This window comes from Ambystoma mexicanum, chromosome 14 (assembly GCF_040938575.1).
Source record: "Ambystoma mexicanum isolate Mex_15411 chromosome 14, UKY_AmexF1_1, whole genome shotgun sequence".
In the NCBI taxonomy this organism is placed as follows: Eukaryota; Metazoa; Chordata; class Amphibia; order Caudata; family Ambystomatidae; genus Ambystoma; species Ambystoma mexicanum.
The window spans coordinates 100,305,762-100,326,172 of record NC_090940.1 but is presented as its reverse complement, the minus strand read 5'-3'; the positions used below and the strand labels follow the sequence as shown (position 1 = coordinate 100,326,172).

General features: G+C 43.8%; 1 protein-coding gene across 4 annotated transcripts in view; it reads right to left on the bottom strand.

The window, feature by feature from the left end:
- Positions 1-20,411, bottom strand: part of SIPA1L1 (signal induced proliferation associated 1 like 1) — a 1,823,374-nt gene that overhangs the window by 77,784 nt on the left and 1,725,179 nt on the right. For all 4 annotated transcript variants that reach the window (XM_069638601.1, XM_069638604.1, XM_069638602.1 and 1 more), the window contains one exon: positions 14,848-14,962. In XM_069638601.1, coding sequence (XP_069494702.1) covers positions 14,848-14,962 — 115 coding nt within the window. The remainder of the gene's footprint in view (positions 1-14,847; positions 14,963-20,411) is intronic.

Genomic DNA, 20,411 nt, shown 5'->3' with positions numbered 1-20,411 from the left:
ATGATTAAAGTAATTTTGAGACTTTTGTGGAACTTTTTTGAACTTGGGGAAGGGGAGCTGAAAAGGATGCTAAGAGCTGGAAGAAGCTCAGAACTTTGCGCTAATCACTATTTCTTTCATTATTGACATCCATACATGTCGTTTAGCTTTAGATGAGGGCAAGCACAGGTTTTGGACACAGATCGACCTTTAAGTTGAACTATGTGACTCAGACTTTCTTTGGTTTCGTTCTGGTAGCAAAATTCCTCCTTAGCATAGGGCAAGTTACACCTTCTACCATCCCGAAATTTGAGTTGATAAAGTATTTTATTTTGAACTTTGAATATGTTGTCCGTGTCTTGCTTCATGATGCCTTCACACAACTTACATTGCTATTAAGAGTAAATGACAGATCTGAAAAAGTATGCATTGAGTTACAGCAGCCAGCGCAACAGGCACTTTACATATACGCAGTGGTACTCCTTTCCTGTAATCAATATCTGGATTTCCGTATAGATCATGTTTCATGTGTTGCCATGTTCCAGTAAGAAATACAAATGTGCTTGCAGCTTTCTGATATTTACTGACTCGTTTTTATATAAAAAAAATCTAAGCTGTATTAGTTCTCACCGTTATGAAAACGTACGTGGATGGTATAGTAATGTTTTGTTAGGTGTGCACTGTTTTTCAGCGTCTTCGGTAAAAAGAAAATTGCCATCCGGTTTGTGGGACAAGTCAATTTCTCTAAGGTCGGGTAGATAATCTAAGTTACTTGACCTGCAGGTCTAAAAGTTTTTTTTTTTTTTTAAGAACTCGCGATGTGTGTGTGTAGATGCTTGACTCCTTATCGGGGGACCATAGCATGGTGAGGAGGGGTTGGATGAGTGCTTGCATGAAGCAGCTGAGACCACCAAACCAGGACTGGGTTGCGACCTGAGGCACTTGGGTGTGAAGGTGAAGTCTGGAACCCAGTATTTCTTGTCGAACCTCTTCTCCTTTGGAGGGGCAGAGGAGGGGGCTGGTCATAGTCAACAGACTGTCCTCTTAGCACTGGATTGCGTCAACTGACTTCCAGGGCAGCTTGCGCCACTGGTTGAGGAAACCCTCCTTCTGCTCCTCGGGAACCAAGCAAAACATCTTTGTAGCCCTTGAAATTAGGGTGTGAAAGGACCAGATTTTGTCTGTGAGCGAGTGAGCGAGTCATGCAGAGTAACATCCTCTGGTTCACCATCACCTGGCACCAGGTCGTCCAACTCATCAGTGTCTGTGGTGTGCGTAGAAGCATCTTCAGATATATTGTACATAAGATTATGTACAGGGGGAGGCAGCAGCTGTTCCCTTGGAGGGCGAGGAGGTGCATCGCATCATCCAGATGGTTCTAGCTGTTTTGCAGATGGACCAGGTAGCTTCTACTGCAGCTCAGACACTAAGGACTGTAGTGTGGTTATAACGCCCAATGATATGTCTCTTTTAGGTTCTGCTAGGTGGTGAGGACCCTGTCCTGGTGATGAACCAGCTGGAATGCTGGCACCAATTTAGGGGGCGGCATGGTCGACTGAGGACCAGTCTGCACTGTCTCCAACCCCACAATGTCAGTTTCTCGCTCATAGAAAACCCCTAACAGCTCCTCTGGGTCTGTATCCTGGAGAAAATAATCAGGAGGGGTCACCGATAAACTTGACATAGATGGGGTGACCCCTAGGGCCAGTGGTAATGGGCATGGAGTTCTGAGTAGCGCAGCAAGGGCAGACAAAGCTTGGTGGGCGATCCTCATCAAGGCCTGCGTCGAATGGCATGAAATCTTGCCTGGCGATGACGTATGGGAGGACAGGTCTTTAGGACCCCTCTCCCCCACATCCCTCTCCTACGTGAGGCTTATGACTCGTCAGCAGCCACCTATGCGCCTGGGTCCAGGATGCAGGATGGCTGCGGATCGACACGTGAGGCTGCACGGCTCACCTTGTAGCATAACAGACTCCATTTTGTGATGCACTTAGACTCCATTTTGAGTATACTAAACCCAGGGCTCTGTGGAACAGGCCGCCAGCAGAAATTGCAGCTCACCCCCACCCGATCGTGCACAGCGAGCCTGCACTTCTCCCCCGCCCCAGCCTCCTCCCCATGGCAGCTCCGCTGAAGGCCCGTTCTCACGAGCAACTAGATGCGAACAAGTAACAGAACAAACACTATCACTTACCTTCCGCAGTACATCATTGCCCCGGCAGTGACCTGACTTTTAGTTGGGGTCTGGGAAAGCACAAAGTTGTCCCTATGAAAGATACCTTGACCCCCCACAAACCCCTACGTTCATGATATATGGTGTTCATGACCCCCGAACCCTGTCCCCCCGGCTGAAACTGTTAAACCTGAATGTTAAATCCATGTGCCTCCCAGTCTTATCTATGCTGCTAAGCCATTTGTGAAAAGGTTTAAAACCCATACTGCCGATTGCCCATATTAAAATGCTACGACTCTTGCTCACCCCAAGACATTTCCTTGTAAAGGTGTTAAACGTATGTACACTCGAATCTGCCATTTACTGACCCATGGTTGCTGCTATCGTGGAATGGTTAAAAAAGCAATGTATAAAATGCCCGTGTATGATATGATTGTAAGTGACATGTGAACCATTTAAAGTATTGAGCCACACCTGCTGTTGACTGGAATGTTAGTTGAACTTGTTATCTGATCAGAAGCAGAATGTTGTCATTTGTCACTGAGATCGATGCACCCACCAACCTGGTTCTACCTCACGTTTTATGTTCAGTTTCCACATGGGCTCCAAGCAACAGAACGAAAAACGTACGGTGTAAATGATAACTTTCTCTCTATTGATCTTGTAAACATGAGCACACGCGAATCGTAGTGATATGCAATTTACATAATGCCCCAAGTCTAAGCAACCCGTCTCTATAATAGTGTTCATGCTGGTCAGTAAACAGGGACCCGCGAAAAGTTACAAGGCCATCTCCCCCTCCTTCTAGAGAGCTGCACATCCAACTCCCCTCCTCCCCCCAAGGCTGGGCCGGGCTTGAAGGTCCCTAGTTTTCTGTTGCTGCAACGTTACAGCTACACCTCCCCGCATTCCTGCTGGGCCCGCAGCAAGTATTTACCTTCCCCCATGCCTCCGACACCAGATGCCATCATAAAATCACTGTGTACCGCCATGACCGGGCCAAGAAGAATTATGAGCCACCCGGTCCAAATCCCACCGCCTTTTGAGGTGCCAGCCATGTGCCCCTACTGACCCAATGGTATTTCAGTTCACCCTAAGCTTAACGGGCCATGGAGACAGTTATTCACCCCTGTACTAACATACCGTAAAACTATCACTCACTATATCTAACAGAATAGAATAATAAAAGGTAGCCTAACCCGTGCCGCCTGATAAGAGACCTGGACTCACGAGACTGGGTCCTTTGTTAATGGCAACTTTATGGTGATGTATTAAGGAGGCCTCGTATTACATAATGTTTTTCTGTGTTTTCCCTCTGGTATTAGATTGATGTGTTGTAGGATTCATATGGTAACTTGACATAGAAGTTTGTAATTAATGTGTACGAATGGCCACAAGGGCACACTGGTAGCACTGCAGCAATGTATCCAAATGGACAGCTCGCACCCTGACTCTCCACCCTGATGAGCCCAGCTGACCCAAGCACTCCGTGATGCCACCAGATGGATCTCCACCAATCATGGAGCACCGCACCTACATTATACATAGTCGCTAGTCATCGCCATCCAATCCCCACGACTATGTGCCCCCTATCGCTTATCTCGCACATGTGTTTTTGTAATAAATATGACTGTCTTTGCCATTGTCGGACAGAGCGCTCTCAGAGTTTGCAAAGTCCTTTGCATGCCCTATATCGATTTAGATAAAACCTATATCTCACCCGCACTTGGTCTTGGTCTCACCCTGCTGGGGTGTGTCCATTATTGCCTCTCATTGAAGGGGTTAACTGCCTTATTGGGGGACGCTCACTTTCAACGTGGTGGACAACTTTGCCTTATGTGCCGTTAACGACAACTTCATTGATGGGGATGACTAATATCTTTCATGAGTCGACAACGACGTGCCCCAACTCATTGACCGAGTCAATGACGAAGACTTGTTGACTTGACTCGTCGATATCCATCTGCCTTGGGCAAATGGAGGTGTAGACTATGAAGAAGGCCAGACCCTTTGGCTCGTCAAGGAATGCTTCTTAGTAGGTGAAGCAGTCGTCAGCGCTGTTGCTGAAGTCAAGGTCGAGGCTACCTTGGCAGAGGGCAACTGGACCCTTTTTGCCTTTTTATTCGGAGAAGTATCAACATGTTATCCTGACCTCTTAGAAGAGGAAGCGCACTGGACTGATCTGCTCTGTCTGAGGAAAGCATGGTTCCGGACAGAAGCCCAGTCAGAAGCATCCGTGCCGTCGAGCCAAACCAATGACATGCGCTGGCAGTCCAGGAGAGTTTTGTTCAGAAACAACTGACTTATTTAGCAGTCTTGGATGCCAGATACAGGCAGTAGACGCAGTCTTTGTGGAGGTCTTCCACATAGACATTCATGAAGCCACAGATAGCAGAAAGCTTGAAAAGGCTGTTTGGCATCCGCCATGGATGGGTGAAGGCTTCACACGAAGATGAGAATCCACTCTGACGGGACGATAGCCACGGGAACCTAAGCACCCCCAGACTACACTGGAGACAATGATTCGAGAAATCATTGCTGAAGACGGAAAAACTGGCTACTGTGATGAATCCGAGATGATCATCCCAGAAACCCTGACCTGGGCGACTCCTCAGGTGGTCAGGGAAAGGCAGATGCTACCTAATCCTGATCCGGGGAGTGGGGGGGGGGGGGGCAGTATTATGTGGGAGGATCACATGAAGGGAGGTTCAGGTCAGGAAGAATGGAAAAATATTTTAAATCATTTCCCTAAGGATCATACTGTATTAATGGCATATTGTAAAGTTGGACATTTGGAGACAAAAAGGAATATAAACATTATGGAGTTTAAGTCCCATGATACTATGAGCACAGACGAGGTAGAGGAGCTCGGAAGTACAGAACTGTAGTGTGCAGTTTAGTGGTCGGGATGATCCACATCCGAGTGGGACCTTTGAACATTTAAAGGCCCTTCAGGTGCGGCCCATTGAGAGAGAGAAGCTGTGGAAGCATCAGGAGCATGAAGAAGCAGTAGAAGACGTAGACACCGCTGTTTTGGAAGCAGGGCGCCATGTGGAAATTGTGGCAAAGGTCAGGAACCCTGTGGAATGCAGAGAGCAGGAAGCAGTACGGAAACTAGCTGTCCCGTGGGAGAGAGATGCACTCCTGATCATGTGTACTGCTCCGGTGTATGGTGTTGAACAGAGTGCGAGCTGAGCATAGGCAGCTCCAACCACGGGAGACGTGAGCAACGGAAACATTACCGGAGCTGTCAGACACCTCGGTTCCCCCCGAAGAAAGAAGAAATGGAAGCAGTGGGTCTAGAGGAGGTGCAAAGAAAGACCAGTGAGTTGGCCTTTGATAGGTGACCCAAGGCTCTCCAAAACAGACCGCCGGCTCAGAAAGGAAGATTTGATACTGGACTAATGAGTTCAGGCAATTTGGGCACTCCTCTCATTTTAAGAGGGAAAATGAAATATTGTAACCACCATTACAAAAGCCCAAATGGAGCATTATCTAAACAAAGTAAATGGGATTCACAGAAAGGAAGATCATTTATAAAAGAAGATTATAACAAACATTTCCTAAGCTGAAGATAGGCAATTAAACAAAATTAAAGATGGCAGAAAACAAGCCATCCTTTTAACAATTATCAAGGGGGAGAGAAATATCTGCATTGCCTTGGGCAAATTAATCGATGCGAGAGACATTGACGATGTCTACTGTATCCATACAGAAGAGGTTATAACGCTCTTGTGGTTGTTGGAAACCAAAAGAATGATTAACGAACGAGTTGTTGAATTAACTTTCCCCATTGAAGAGGTGAATGTGGAAAATGTAAAGCAATCCTCACCACAAAGTACTGGTAGTAGGAGTTTTTATCCTGGCAGTCGAGTATATCAGGAAAGGGACATTTATGCAAGTGAACCAGGAATAAGAAATTGAAGTACTACAATGAGGTAGGAGGTTGTGGTGGAAAGACAGTGGTTATTAAACTATTGTGAAATCATCCTGACAAAACTGTTGCTTATGAAGAATTGTGATTCAATGAAAGATGATTGGTCTCCAGATAAGAGAATAATTATATTGTATACTGATTGGATATATGAAGACCAAGTCTTTTTGGTTTTTCAAACAGCAGTTGAAGAGTGAGAAGTGCTAATTGAAACTAATTATATTGCCAAGTGAAGGACACATGGAATTAACTGTGTGCTAAGGAACTTAGCTATGGAAAAAACTTCCTTGATTGTGAATTTTGGTTGGAAACGTCCTGAATTGTTCCAGGAGAAGGAGATTCCACCCTGGTTACAAGGATTTATGTTTATAATTTCTCTATGTGAATTTAAATGTTATTTTAGGAGTTTGAACAGCCACATAATCCCTGTATGAGTTTGTTGTATGTATGAGTGAGAGGGACAGATCTTTGGACATGGTCATTTTCCTTTAGCCTTAGTTTGATAGGTAGGGAAACCCTTCTAAGGTTAGGGAAAGATGGGCGTTTGTCTGGCCCTTATTGTTTAATAAAATGGCTACTTGTGAGAAAACTATCTACTTGTCAGTCTTCTGTCTCGCATTTCTGACCCCTTCACTACCCTCCCGCACACAGCAGAAAGCAGCGAAGACTACGATAAAAATGTGGTCTTGCTGGACACAACACTCCCCCCAGGCTTAAACACTACTCTCAACACCTCTTTTCCATATAAACTGGTTCGTCTGCAGAACATCCAAAATAAGGCAGTCCAGGCCATAGAGGGCCCACAAAAAAAGATCACATCTCAGAGGTGAGGAAAGCCCTACACTGGCTAGCGGTAGCATCTAGGATTACCTTTTGTGTTCTGACCAACACACACAAGTGCCTCTATGTAAGTAGGTCAGCATACTTCACACACAGGCTCCTTTGGCAACCAGCCAGAGTGCTTAAATCCATGAACTCCTGTCTTTTGCATGTCCCCAGGGCTAAACTGACTCAGGTTGCCAAAGGGTCCTGTCCCTATTCTACACCTGAATGATGGAATGCCCTGCCACCTGACCAGCGGTATTGTCGCTCTTACCAGGTTTAAGCATGGCCTAAAACACTATTTAGTTTACTACTCTTGCCTGATCCCAGCTTGCACCCCCAATCTGACCAGTTTGTTGATTTTTCTTTTTTTTTAATGTAGTCTGTCTCGTCAGCGCTCTTATACCTCTGGGTCTTGTTTCCCACGTTCTATAAATAATAAATAAGAATGCAGCAATGACTGAAAAGAACATTCGGCCACTCTGATCACTTATCTAGTCTCTCGTGCTATCACACATACTCTACCCCCCCCCCCCAACCCTCCAACGTACTCAGCACCCATCAATGTCCCGGACCTCATGGGAAGCTTTTTTTGGAACCCGGCCAGCTCTCATAACTACTTATCCTGCCCACATGCACACACGCATTCTAGCCTTCAAACAATTTGCCACACCTTGGACCTCTGTCCCCTGAGTACGTTCAAATCACAAGAGCGTTGAGGCCATATTAATGGAATAAAGATACTATAGAAATTAGTACTACTAGAAAAAAAACAAATCAAAGAATTCAAGAGATTTCTGAGAACTCGCAACACACAACATGCAGAAATAAAAACTGAAGATGGCCTCCACGGGTGACGCTAAGGGAGCCCTTTCCATTGGCTGTTGGCAATATGACAAACTACTAGAGCACCAAAGTGACTGCAGAATTAATTTAATAAAATAAACTGCTCTATGTTACAGAGAATTCCCAGCCTGACAGGGAATATTCATACAGCTTGTGAGTTTATGAAAGATCCAATGATAGAGAAGTATTAGTATATTTCACCAATAAACCAATTAAGGCCATGGGGAAGTATTATTCACTAGAGTGTGAAACAAGTGTGTAGAATTATGGACCAGTTTATATAGAAATACATTCATTTGCAAAGAATAGTATGGCCATATATGTAATTTGGCTATTGCATATGATGTTCTATTACAGTAATGCACAAAGACCAATTTTAAATGTAACAATGGGATCTGATAGATAATTGTCTAGAGTAATTTATTATTTACCATTAGGTCCAAATACATTTATAATCTCAGCACATTAGAACTTCTCAAGATTAATGGAGACTTTCTAAAAAGGTAGATGGAGTGGCTTAACTCTTCGGAAAGGGTAACAGACTGATACAAAAGTACTATTATTTCATGCAGTTATCCATAGAAAATCTACCAGACTGAACTGATATTATATACATTCAATATGTTACAAATATATTTATAAAACTATCAGCGCAAATAAGTATATCCGTAAATATGACACTATAAAAATACAGATTACTTAAAAATAGTAACGTCAATTAGGCCACTCCTCACCCCCATATTTAAATGTGGGGCCATTAGCTAAGGATAGGCACATAACAGTGAGAAAGTGGTTGGTGGGGGGAGGGGAGAGTGGGCGAGAAAAAAGGAACCAGACATTACTTGTACAGTCGAAAATACCTAGTGGCCGAATAGAAACAGCACATTGTCCTAAAAGGCACAACCCACTCCTGTCAAGGTTTGTAAGTCTGCTACCTAGTGGTAGGCACACAACAAAGACAATGGATGGAGAAAAACAGGAACCAGACTTTAGAACAGTTAAAATAGTCGAAACAGGGTCCCCTAGGTATCCCAAAACAAACAAATCAATTGTTTCTGACCCTCCAAGGCATTGTATCTGGAAATACAAATGCACACACCAAATAGACATGGCTGGAGGGTGGAAAACAAGTCTGAAACAGACAAAAGATCTAGATACACGTTGTTAGCCACAGTTATTAAAGAACACTCCATGGGAAAATAGTTTTTTTTTAAAATAGACCATAACAATATGCATTCACATTTCCAGAAGTAGAGATCATACATTAAAATCTCTGCTAATTACTACATTTCTAGTCCTTGGCCTAGGACTCCCTGAACCCGAACTGGGTACTGGAAAAATGTCCAAGGGCAGGTTAGTACCCCCAAAGTCACTATAGGAGGGATGCAAGTTGAGTAGTTAGTTCCATAGAAATCAACGGGTCAAAGTCAGCAGGCCACCTGCTTGTTAGAGGAAAATACAGGTATGGCCCAGTTCTAACTCACAGGTGGTGATTTGGCAGCAAACAACCACAGGGAGGACCAGAGGATACCTCAAAGAGTAGCTCCAGTGGTAGGCTTGAGAACCAGGATCCCAGACAAAGTTGCAGTAGAGCAGGAAGACCACTGAGGGTATTGAGAATTACCCACCATACCAAAACCCAGAGGTACGCACTCAGTGATGGCTTCCAGATAGTTAGTTCCCAGATGGCTAAGCAACCATGGGCAGGTCTTTTTGCTAAATGCAGTTTCCAGGATCCAGTACCGAGGGACTTAATCCCTGGGCTAACAATGACTCCCATGATGCAAAAAGACCAAACTACTTTCCCACACTTGAGCCCCACAGGTCTGAAGCTAATTCAATGCCTTGGAAGACTAGGAAAGCGAGAGGACCCAGCCAAATTGATTCTGATGGCTCAATGAGCAACATGAGGAAGCAACCCAGCAGAAGACTGCTGCAGCAGGAGACAATGATCGGGGCGACCCAGCATGGATCAAGGAAAAGATGTGGTACTGGTGTGCAGGCGATGGCAGCACCAAAGTGGGAGACCCTGGCCGATGCAGAGGTAAAACAGCATGGTGCCTATTCCAGCACTGAAATCCTGACCCAGCACAAAGGTGTAGTGAGCAAGAGGATTTGTGTGGCCAAAGACGGATGTCCAGCAGCAGAAGACCCAAATCAAAGATGTGCCCAAGCCTCCAATTTGAGCCAGTGTGAAGAAATAATGGGCCTAAAACTGCATCAACTGCAGGAAAAGGCAGGAAATCCTCCAGCATGTAAGTAAACATTTTACGACAATCCAGTAACACAAGAGTTAAGGTAAAGGATTCTCCTTTTGTCCCACTACTTCTAGTGGCTGGCCAAAGCTAACCCATCAATCATATTAGGGGATAGGGACAAAGGGGTCAGGTGGCCAAGCAATCTAGTCGGCACCTTGGATTGCCACGCAAGGCAGAACACACCACAAGATGCAGTAGGATCAGCCCAGGGAGAGCTACTGGCCTAAGCCAGAAAATACCAATGTGGAGGATCTCATGTGGGCTTATGAAGAGCCCACATGTGCAGTGCAGCCATTTTAAGTATACCCCATGGTTCCCTAGAACAAAGGAAGACCATAAAACAAATTAGCTAAGAGCAGGACCAAATAAATACATCGATACTGCAAAGGCTACCAAAAAAGTACTTTGAGCTACCAATTCACTAAAATGGCTAGCACCCTTTGTAAAGCCACAGCCAAGTTACATCCGTCACCAGCCTACTCCCTAGGGTACAAATGGTGCTCAAGTACATCTGAAACTGGGAGCCATATGGGCAATCTAGTAGTACATACTCCAAATGAGTGAAAATGGGTTGCAATGGCAGGAAGAGGTTAGAAATAGATCTACCTAATCATACAAAATAGGTCAGATATCCAAATATAAACATTGGGGAAAAGCAAACATTTTAGGGTGCCCTAAAATGTGGCCATAAAATTCCCAAAATGGGAACTCTGTCTTAACAGCTATGCCCAGATCCGACCTAACTGCAGCCATTGTGGACAATACAATAGAGATTGAAACATTGGGGACTTGGGTGTTTGCGAGGCAGATGGAACTACAATCCGCACATTCACTCTACCCACAAATGACTAAACAGAATCACTGAAGGGGGTAACATCAGAGATGCAGCAAAAATGTGAACATCCTGAACTGCTTAAGAGAGAAGATGCACATTAAATTGTTAAAAGAAGGGTCGCATGACACGGACATCAAATCATGCCTGGCATAGCTCTTTCGTCAAATCTTCAAAGAATCTCCTACTACAGGCTAAGATATAGACTGAGCACTCTGGGTAGGACCTCAAGAAGAAAAATAAATATGCCCTTCCAATACACATTCTGGTCAAGTCAAACAGTTTTCAAACCAAGGTAAGGATTCTTAAAGCAGCAAGGGCCATGACGAATATTAATTTCCTGGACACTTCGGTACACCTGTTCAATACGCTCCTAATACGCTATCCCGAAGGAGGGTCTTGAAACCAGTCCTTCAGATATAGGAACAGAAAAAGCGGTAACACTGGGCAGTTTCTTTTGGCCGAAAGTTCAGACAGGCTGACTGGAAGGTGGCAGTGACCATGCTAGGAGTACTTACTGGAAGGGAATGCGGGAGCCAGAAGTTGAATTGGAGGAATAAGGCCAAGAAAATAGCCCTCAGAAAGAAGAGAATGCCAAAATATCCATCCACAAAGTTAGGCAAACAATTGCCAACTGGAATAACTAAACAAGGATATGTCAAAATCTCCCTCACCAATGTTTCTCCAGATGTTTTTACATTTGTTATTAGCTGACACTGCTCTTTGTACTTGCATTTCTTTTAATACATTGACATTGAAACTCACTGCTGTTGCCTAGAAATCAGATGTAACCTGGTAAGAGCATCACCTTAATTGTGACACAGCATTAACTACAATACATTTTTCATCTCTCTATTGGATCATTAGGGATTCTGGAGGATTTAAACCTTTGACAAAATCTTTTAAGCATGAATTATCCATTTAGCTCATTCATGACACAAATCGTGTCCCTCAATAGTGCAGGTGTTAATCCACGCCACACTTTGGTACTGAAAAATCAGTGCAAGCCTCTATCTGACAGGCCTTGACCATGCTGGTTTCATCATTCCTAATAGAAACGCAGCTGCAGCATAAGGACGGTCTTTCATATTACGGATAAAGCCCATCGATCATAGTAAAATACAATCCACGCGCTTGACGCCGAGAAGGCATTTGATGAGATTAAATGAGGACTTCTCACGAGTGTGATAAGGACATTTGGGTTTGACAAATGTATGAGCAGGACGATAGAGGCTAATTAAAAATTCTCAAGGGATAAGGTGGGAGATGGAGGTATTTTTTCTAATTCACAACTTCCCCTACAAAGGGGCAGAGAACAGAGGCTGCTTGTCATGGGACAGTTTGCAATACATATATGAACAAACACTACTATTCAGGGATTTAAATGGGATATAGACAACAGTTTGTCTCTCTTTGCTGATGAGGTCGTCCTGGTGGTGTCTAAACCTGAAATATCTCTCCCTGCAGTGCTTGAGGCGATTTAGGCTCACTACATGCCTTCAATATTTAGCAATATTCCTTGCAGGTAGATGTTCCCCCCACTTTCCAAGAAGGTTATCAGTCTGTTCAAGCAGATACGACAAGCAATCCAGAGATGAAAGAACTTGTGTTCCATGGCTGGGGTGCATTGCCAGTCTAAAAATGAATATCCTACTGAAAATGCTCTATGCTTTCGAGGCACACCTAGTAATGGTCCAAGTTCAAGTTAATACATCTACAGAGGGACTTTGTGATTTTTAATTGGTAAAGAAAAGAAACCATGCATAAACAGAAAGGTACTTTTCAGATCTATAGATAAGGGAGGTTTGGCTTTCTCTGGCCAGATAGAACATATTTTAAAGCAACACAACTGAGTGTAATGAGGGAATGGATGCAACCTGTTTCTGAAAAATCCTGGCCATTAATGGGACAAAGTGTGGCGAGGGTGTACGTTTGGCAACAAACATGGCCCCTTAATAAGGAAAGGTACAGAAGCCTGCATGTTAACCCAATTACCTGGTTAATGTTCACAGTATAGAATGAAGTGTACCAAGATAAGACTATGACATTGCTCCCTTCACGCCAGTTTTGGATAGTCCAGATTTCTCCCCAAGACTACAACGGCCTAGGTTTCACAAGCGAACATGGGGATCTATTCTCACGGGGGTACCATAAAGAACCTCCTGGATTGCAAGTGAGATTTCTCAATCAGGGAAGCAGATTGTCACAATACAGACTTTTGTTTGATCCACAGGATGCTTTACTGCAGCAAGATGGTGCATCCCGACTATTTGGTAGGACTGACCACCGCACTCCACATCGAAAAATATGATTTAGCAGATGAGGGGTTGGCACCTTTTAATACTGGGGGGAAGAAAACGCTCACAATATCCATAATTCTGCTATTCAATTCTATGCAACCTGGTCCTTTTTTAAAACAAATTGCTGCAAAGGACTTCAGTGGACCAATGTACCCCAAAACAATAACGGCCCTGGAGTTGCTTCATATCTGAATCACAAAACGCTGACATTCATTTGGGGTGCCCTAATGTGAGATTCCACTTTGATAGTGAATTGTTAAATTGGTTAGAGGGGGCGAATAGTGGGCAGAGTAAAAAGGGGCATGATCGCTCAAGTTACACTATTTAACGCTACTGTAACCACTTCACATGTGAGAATGTGTTTGACAAACAAAAATGCGAGAAAAGTTGAAACATTTAATTTAAGAAAAGTGGCAAAGAGTTTGGATATTCCTAAAATAAGCATCATGCAAGTGTTCATGAATTACGAACATTTCTATGTTTTTCCCTAATTTATAACAGATTGACCATTCAATTATTTCTGGTTGCGACATAATTGCACCTGGAGTAAATAGCAGCAAAACATTAAACAATAAGTGAACTTACAAAGCAGCATTTCCTAATGCCAAGCACTATTTAGAACTTTGGAAGATGCAATTTGTTTCAATTGGCACAAATACTCAAAATCAAGTCAGCCACACTAAAATATATCACAAAATGCCTAGAACTGTATCCGCATGAATGGAAATGTGTGTGTAAACAAGACATTTCTAAATTGTCTGACTTTTCGTGTTCAGAGTGTTCCTAGCGCAATAGCTACAAGAAAGCCCAGTATCAGTATTCACTATACAACATATTTCGTCACTAGGTTGCTTAGCGGAGTGGTACCTTTTTAAAAAGTAAGTTAGCTTAGTCAAGGTTGAAAAATAAGTCATCAAACCTCCACACTTACGGACGAATGAAAATACTGTAAAATTCTTTAGTAGTTTTAGGATTTCTTTTCTAAACATTTGCATATACTTCTTCAAAAATCTTATGGAAAAAAAACTCTAAAAACGAATGTCATACCATCATTTATTTCTAAAGTACCCAGATGTAAAAAGGTACCCCGGAAGAGAGTTAAAACAGCCTAAAGGCCATAGAGACCAAAACTGCAGCCGTATACAGGAACATTATTTTCAACTCATTTTTCTAGTGCCTAGGCTGCAGTTCGAATCTGGAGGAGCACTACATTCAGGAAAACACTAACACCATATACTTTTTGTTAATTTTTGTAAGTAGACTGAGAAAAGCTGAATCAAAAGGATCAAAAGGGACTCCCCCCGCCCCACCCACTTCTCCAACACTTGGCAACCTGCAGTTTGCAGCACAAAAACACAAAATCATTAGTCCCCACCCTTAGAGCAGAGTACCAACCAAAACTGCCACATACAGCAAATGCCATATTTTCCAACATTTCCACACTCACGCCATTAAAAACAGTACCCCCTACTTGATTGTTCTGCACATAATGTATGGCATAGAGAAAGGCCAAAATGGCAACTATAGCTTTGACACATCATGTATTCTATTATAGGTAATGTGCATTTGCGCACAAAGTGTAGGTCCAGCATTCAGAAAAGTACACTACCAATGTAATTTATTACGAAAAAACAAAAACAAACCCAACATATTTTGAGATGTTTTTCATGGAATTTACTTTGCAAGCTTTTACACATTACCTTAAATAAGGCCGATTTTGTGATGGAAGTTGCTCATCCGTTGGGTCACCGACAGAAGCTGCACTCCCTGGTCTCTGGTTTTCACCAGGAGAAGAAAAGAATGTGGCACGTTGGACTGAGGAAATAAAGCAAAAGTAATTCAAAGTTAGGTAAATCTACTGGCAAAATGAAAGTACAACCAGGTTTCAACAGGACAGCAACGAAGATGCAGCTGAAAGATTTAGTAGAGTTCTTTGTATGGTTGGTGAGGCAATTTCTTGGAGCAACCACCTGCAGCATGCGACATCCCAACTGGGTAATTGTCGATCTTCACAGGTAATGAAGTAAGAGTGAACAATAATTACACGAGAAGACGACAATCTGCATGCCAAAGAGGTCTTAAGAAAGATTCGTCCAATGAGTAATTTGGTCCAAAACCTAGGGTGACGGTGTGAGCGGATACATTAGGCTAACAGTATAGTGTAGGGGGTGGATGCTAAGGGCTTTGTGGAAGGGGAGAAATTCAGCAATGTAACTATTTTGCTCAGGTAGACCGTTCCAAACGCTGGTTGCAAAGCAGTACAAAGCTTGAATTTTAGTTAATTTTCTTAACTTTGCAGAGTGCTCAGATGAGGCAAGATGTGATTTAATGTAGTCAATGCCGAATACTTTGATAATAATGCAGGCTTTGAAAGGAAGACAAAAAAGAACAAACTAGCAAGCTGTATGGGGCGATTTCCCAATTCCACAAATTAAACAAGTTACACAAGGAGTTGGGCAGAATCGATCAATAATGAAAAACCAGACCGTCTTCCTGTTGAATGTGTGGCTTAATATGGCAACTCTTGCACGCTTGAAACTGAAAGATATTTGGCAAAGTGATCAAGCTCAGCATGTGCTGTGGATTAACAATGTCACCAAATAACTATGCTTTATTAATGCTTCAAGTATGCACAATATCCCCCTTCCGCCACTTTGCAGGTTAGTGTCATTCAATTGAATTCAGGGAGCTCTATTACAGAGCATCAGATCGGATTAATTTGGATTTTACGAAACCCCAGCTTTCATGAATGTGGACCAGCTTTATTACATTTGATGATGGTAGGCATCGACAGTCTTGCTCGGTAGATACCATTTTCGAAAGGTACTTTGCATGGTTCTGTTCTAGGTGATATTTTCGTTGGTCACGTAACAAAAATACTTTTTTTCTGGATGATTTTCGGTATCCTGCAAAAACGAAGAAATGACAACTCTTGGACCCCCCGCCCACCCTCGCTTGTGGGATGCCTCTAAAATGAGGGGGTTTTACCCCCCCAAACCTCACTCCTCAGCTGCTCCCACATCCCTCCCCACCCAAGCATACCTGCACCCCCTACACGCACAAACACACATTCACACATTTAAAGACTTGACTCTTCGACGGCTCTTCCTGGTCCAGACCACCCTGGCAGCCCTTGCGTGCACTCGTGTGCGGCAGGGACATGACAGTTTGATTTAGAAGGACCGCTCTGTGCCGTCAGTATTTTTTCTATACCGATCCTTTTTTTACCTCAGTCGTTTTAAAACTATTTAACTTAATACTGCTTTGGTTCTTGTCATATTTTCGCTTCTTGTTGGTCGCCTATGGAAGTGCTAAGATTGCTGCCAGGTAGGTTGCTCCCACTTTGAACTCCTGGTGTCCTGGATACTACCCTTAAATTATTCTCCCTTTCCATCACGTCATCCATTGCTACAATGTCTTCTGTTATATTGCATTTCACTTCCCTGGGCCATTAGAGGTTTTGCAATGTCTGGGGGTTGTTTTCGTTCTGCTTCATACTTTGGACCTACTATCTTTTCCTCACTGGGCCTTTCTCCCTTCTCTGTGGGCCCAGCAGCTTGACCCATCTGCACACCATGTCTCATCAGCCTGCCAAATTCCTGTGCATTAGGCTGCTTTATAGGAAGTCTGCACTTCAGTTAGCTTTTTCATGTGAATGCCAGGATTTCTACGAAAGGACCACATTTGACATGAGGTAGAGAGGAGCTTATGTGAGAACTCCTGGCGAGGGAGGATGTGGGGAGCAGGATGCACGGAGCCTTGGACCAGCACATAGAGAGCATTCTTTAGCATGGAGTCTTGTGGTAGGTGTTGGGGCATCCTGAGGACTCCGTTCATAGATTTGCCCAGCACTAGCCTACCGCTCAGTGCTTCTGTCCACCATTACTAGGACGCCAGCCTCCTCACTGGAAGAGACCATGGGCCAACGGAGTGGGCCAGAGGAGAAATCGTGGGCATGGCAGCAGGAATGCGACAGTACCCAAGCAGGTTATAGGTGGAAAGCCCCCACATGAAGCCCCTCACTGACATGGTGCTGAGGCAGGACACGAGTTCCTCTTGATTTGGTGTTTGTGAATACAGCAGTCTTGAACTGGTGGTTAAGTTACCCTCTTAGGTCTACTCGCTCGAGGGAAGGGGAGTGAGGGGAAAGGGAGGCATAGTTGAGATGAAGTCTCTGTGCAACATTGAGCTGTACAGGGAGACTGAATTCGGGATGGCTTGGAGGTTGTTGTACCCGTAAAGGGCTATGCAATGTCAGGGGCTGCAAATTACAAGCTCTCACAGTTCAGCCATGATATTATGCGTGGCCCATTCCAGAGGTTTGTCTCCAAGTTAGGAATATTTTGCTTTGGGCCCTTTTCCACTCCAATTTATTTAGCGTTTCTAGGCAGCCGGTCATCCATTTTGGCCCCCTTTGTTTTGTGGTAAGGCTGCATACGTTTGCATGAGTCTAGATTCTGTGTGGCTGCTAAGGGGGCCTATATACCTAGTTTGAGAACATGCTTGTGGCAGAGAGCAATACGAGGGAGCGAAGCATTAGCTGTACTCTTGAGCAGGTTTGTGGCCTGTTCTGTTGATCTTTCTCTCCAAGGCAGTTTGGTGGATTGGCACCGAGTACTATGAAGAGTTGGTGCCATTGGAAGTGTGGCGTGGATTTGATGGTCATCGTTGTCTTATTTAGCCAAGCAGCAGGACTGGGAGGTGTGCACTCATATAGGGGCTTTGGGCATCTGTGCCAATAACCTGCTGGGGTGGGGGAATGGAGGGCAGAGCACGTACTGTGGGTTGCTCTTATTGAAGAGTGACTTCTAGTAACGTATGTATGGATATTTTAAAATCTATTTTACAAGTATTATACCTGCACTGAGGTGCATACATCCTTCAAGGACTGTTTACCCTTTGGTCAGCAAAGTGGTATTAGAATGCACTTTATAGATCAATATGAGTTTAATTGCACTGTTGGACCATCTCCATCAATACCTCCCTCACTACTAAACCCACATTTATCCGCCCTTCCGTCAACAGTACTGCGTTACTGTCCCAAAATGCCATACCCATAGTTGGTTCCACGCATTATAAAGCGCTCTGCTGCAATCAAGCTAGATTTGCATTCTGGACTATCAAATAAAATGTGCCAAATGATTGCTTATTTTTTAAAGTAGGCCACCCTGCATAAAAATACGTTCTGCCTGCAAGATGCCAAGCTAATAGGGAAGCAGAGTCTCGAATTTCTGGAGGCACAACCTTAACTCCCAATGAGAATGTATGAAAGGGTCAATAAGAGGGATCATGAGTCAGTCTAATTATAAAAATAACTAAAGTCTGATTAAGTGCACATCGTAGATTTACAGTTGGAGGAAATACATAAGTAATAAACAAATCTGTTATATTAAAAAAAGTTTTGAGAAGGGAGAGAAATGCAGTCACTAAGAGCATATAGGTTAGAAAATGGCCAACAGCAGGAACATTTACTATATAAAAAATGAAGAGAACAATGGATGGTTACAAAATAGAATAATAAAACCCCTTTGAGCTTTTAAAAACCTTTGCATTGCGCACAAAACAGTTCAATACAAAAATAGACATCTTTCTTGAAAGCTGTAGATAGTCCTAAAAGTTCAGACGAGACTGAAGAAAGGCAATGGTGCAGCCAATCCTCTTTAGTAGAGTAAAATAATCCACTGATCACCAACCAGGAAAACCAGCAGGACCTAGAAGTTTAATTGAGGAGTTCTACAAGTTATTTAAATCGGGACTGTCGGGTATAGTTTGTGGCAAAATAACCATATTCAGCTCAGATGAAAATGGCAAATTTCTCCCCTATTAGGAGAAAGGCAAAAGTCAAACTACAGGCCCACTAACTCTCCCGGTCTAATGCAGATGATAGAATACTGAAAAAAATATAAGCTGCTTTACTAAGATCAAATAGAATCCATACACAGACCAAAATGGCCTGCTAAAAAGGATGCAGATGAAACAAAATTAAACCTATGTAAAATGTTAAAGCAATAGTAAGAAAGGGGGTGCTGCAAAGCTACAGCGAAGATCGGGCCTGGTTTGTGAGCTCCTGCTAAAATATCTTTTAAAGATTTCAAACTGTCAGACCACCATCCTCAGGAACAGTTGTGCCAACGTCACCCCTCCTAGAAGACTCCTTGTATGGGGACTGTGTAACTTTGTCCCCAATTAACCGCCTGGCCAAAGACCGTTGCCACAGGGCCTCACTGGTTGCTTCTTTTGGCTTTCCTGCAACACAGATCTATCGACCTTTGATTCTCTGCCTTCGGGGTCCACCTTCTGTCCCTCAAGCACTACTGGGTCGGCTTCTGACCCCAGGAGAACGAGCACTGCAAACTCCACAAAAAGGGGCAACCGCCAGGCGCAGCTCCCTTTTTGCATACGCCCGGTTTCATGGAGCCCCGGCTCGTAGGCTGCACTCCTTTAAAACGTAGGCGTGCCGTGCACCTACAGCTTCTTGCTGCTTCTTTTGGCCTCTCTGCTACTGCTTTTCCATCAACGCCACAGCTTCTCTTGGGCTGGGCTTTTAATAAACCTGCAGTATTTTAACAGGCTGCGGGTGTGAATGTGTAATCAGCCCTGCCTGACCATCATAAAGGGGACATGCCTGACCTCTACTACTCTTAGTAGACCTCTTCCTTGTCCCAGTACCAGAGTGGTAAAGCACCTAGACCTCATTACACCCAGTTGCCTCTTCCTCATCACAGTACTGTTAGTAGTTATATATGGGGGAGTTGACTCATAATACCCCCTGAAGGTGGGGGAAGGGTTGGGTTGGTCAGTGGTAGGAAATGGGAGATGCCATCTTTCTCCCAAGGGCACCACACTCCCAGTCCCCACAGACCCTCCACCCAGGTGATCCTCCCTTGCTTGTCCAAACCCAGGGTCAGGATCCGAAAGCAATGGCCTTTCTCTGGCCACCTGCACAGAGGACCCATGGGGAATAGGAGTGAATAGGAAAGAATAGCATTCTTTCTATTGTCCATATTTCTTCTCAGCCTCGGGTTGACCGGTTTGGTTAACACAAGGTATAGTAGTGGTAGTTAGTAGCTTTTAATAAAAGGAAATACTGGGCTACTGTTTTCTTTTTTTCTCATGCAGTATGTTCTTGATGAAGTCCGTGTCCTTTTCGAACTCCTGTGTGTCAATCCTAAAAGTTTATACTGCCCTAGGAAAAAGATCATTGACTATAACAGGGCGAAAATGTTAGTGGAGTCTCCTCTACATCGGGCGATAAAATGAAGTT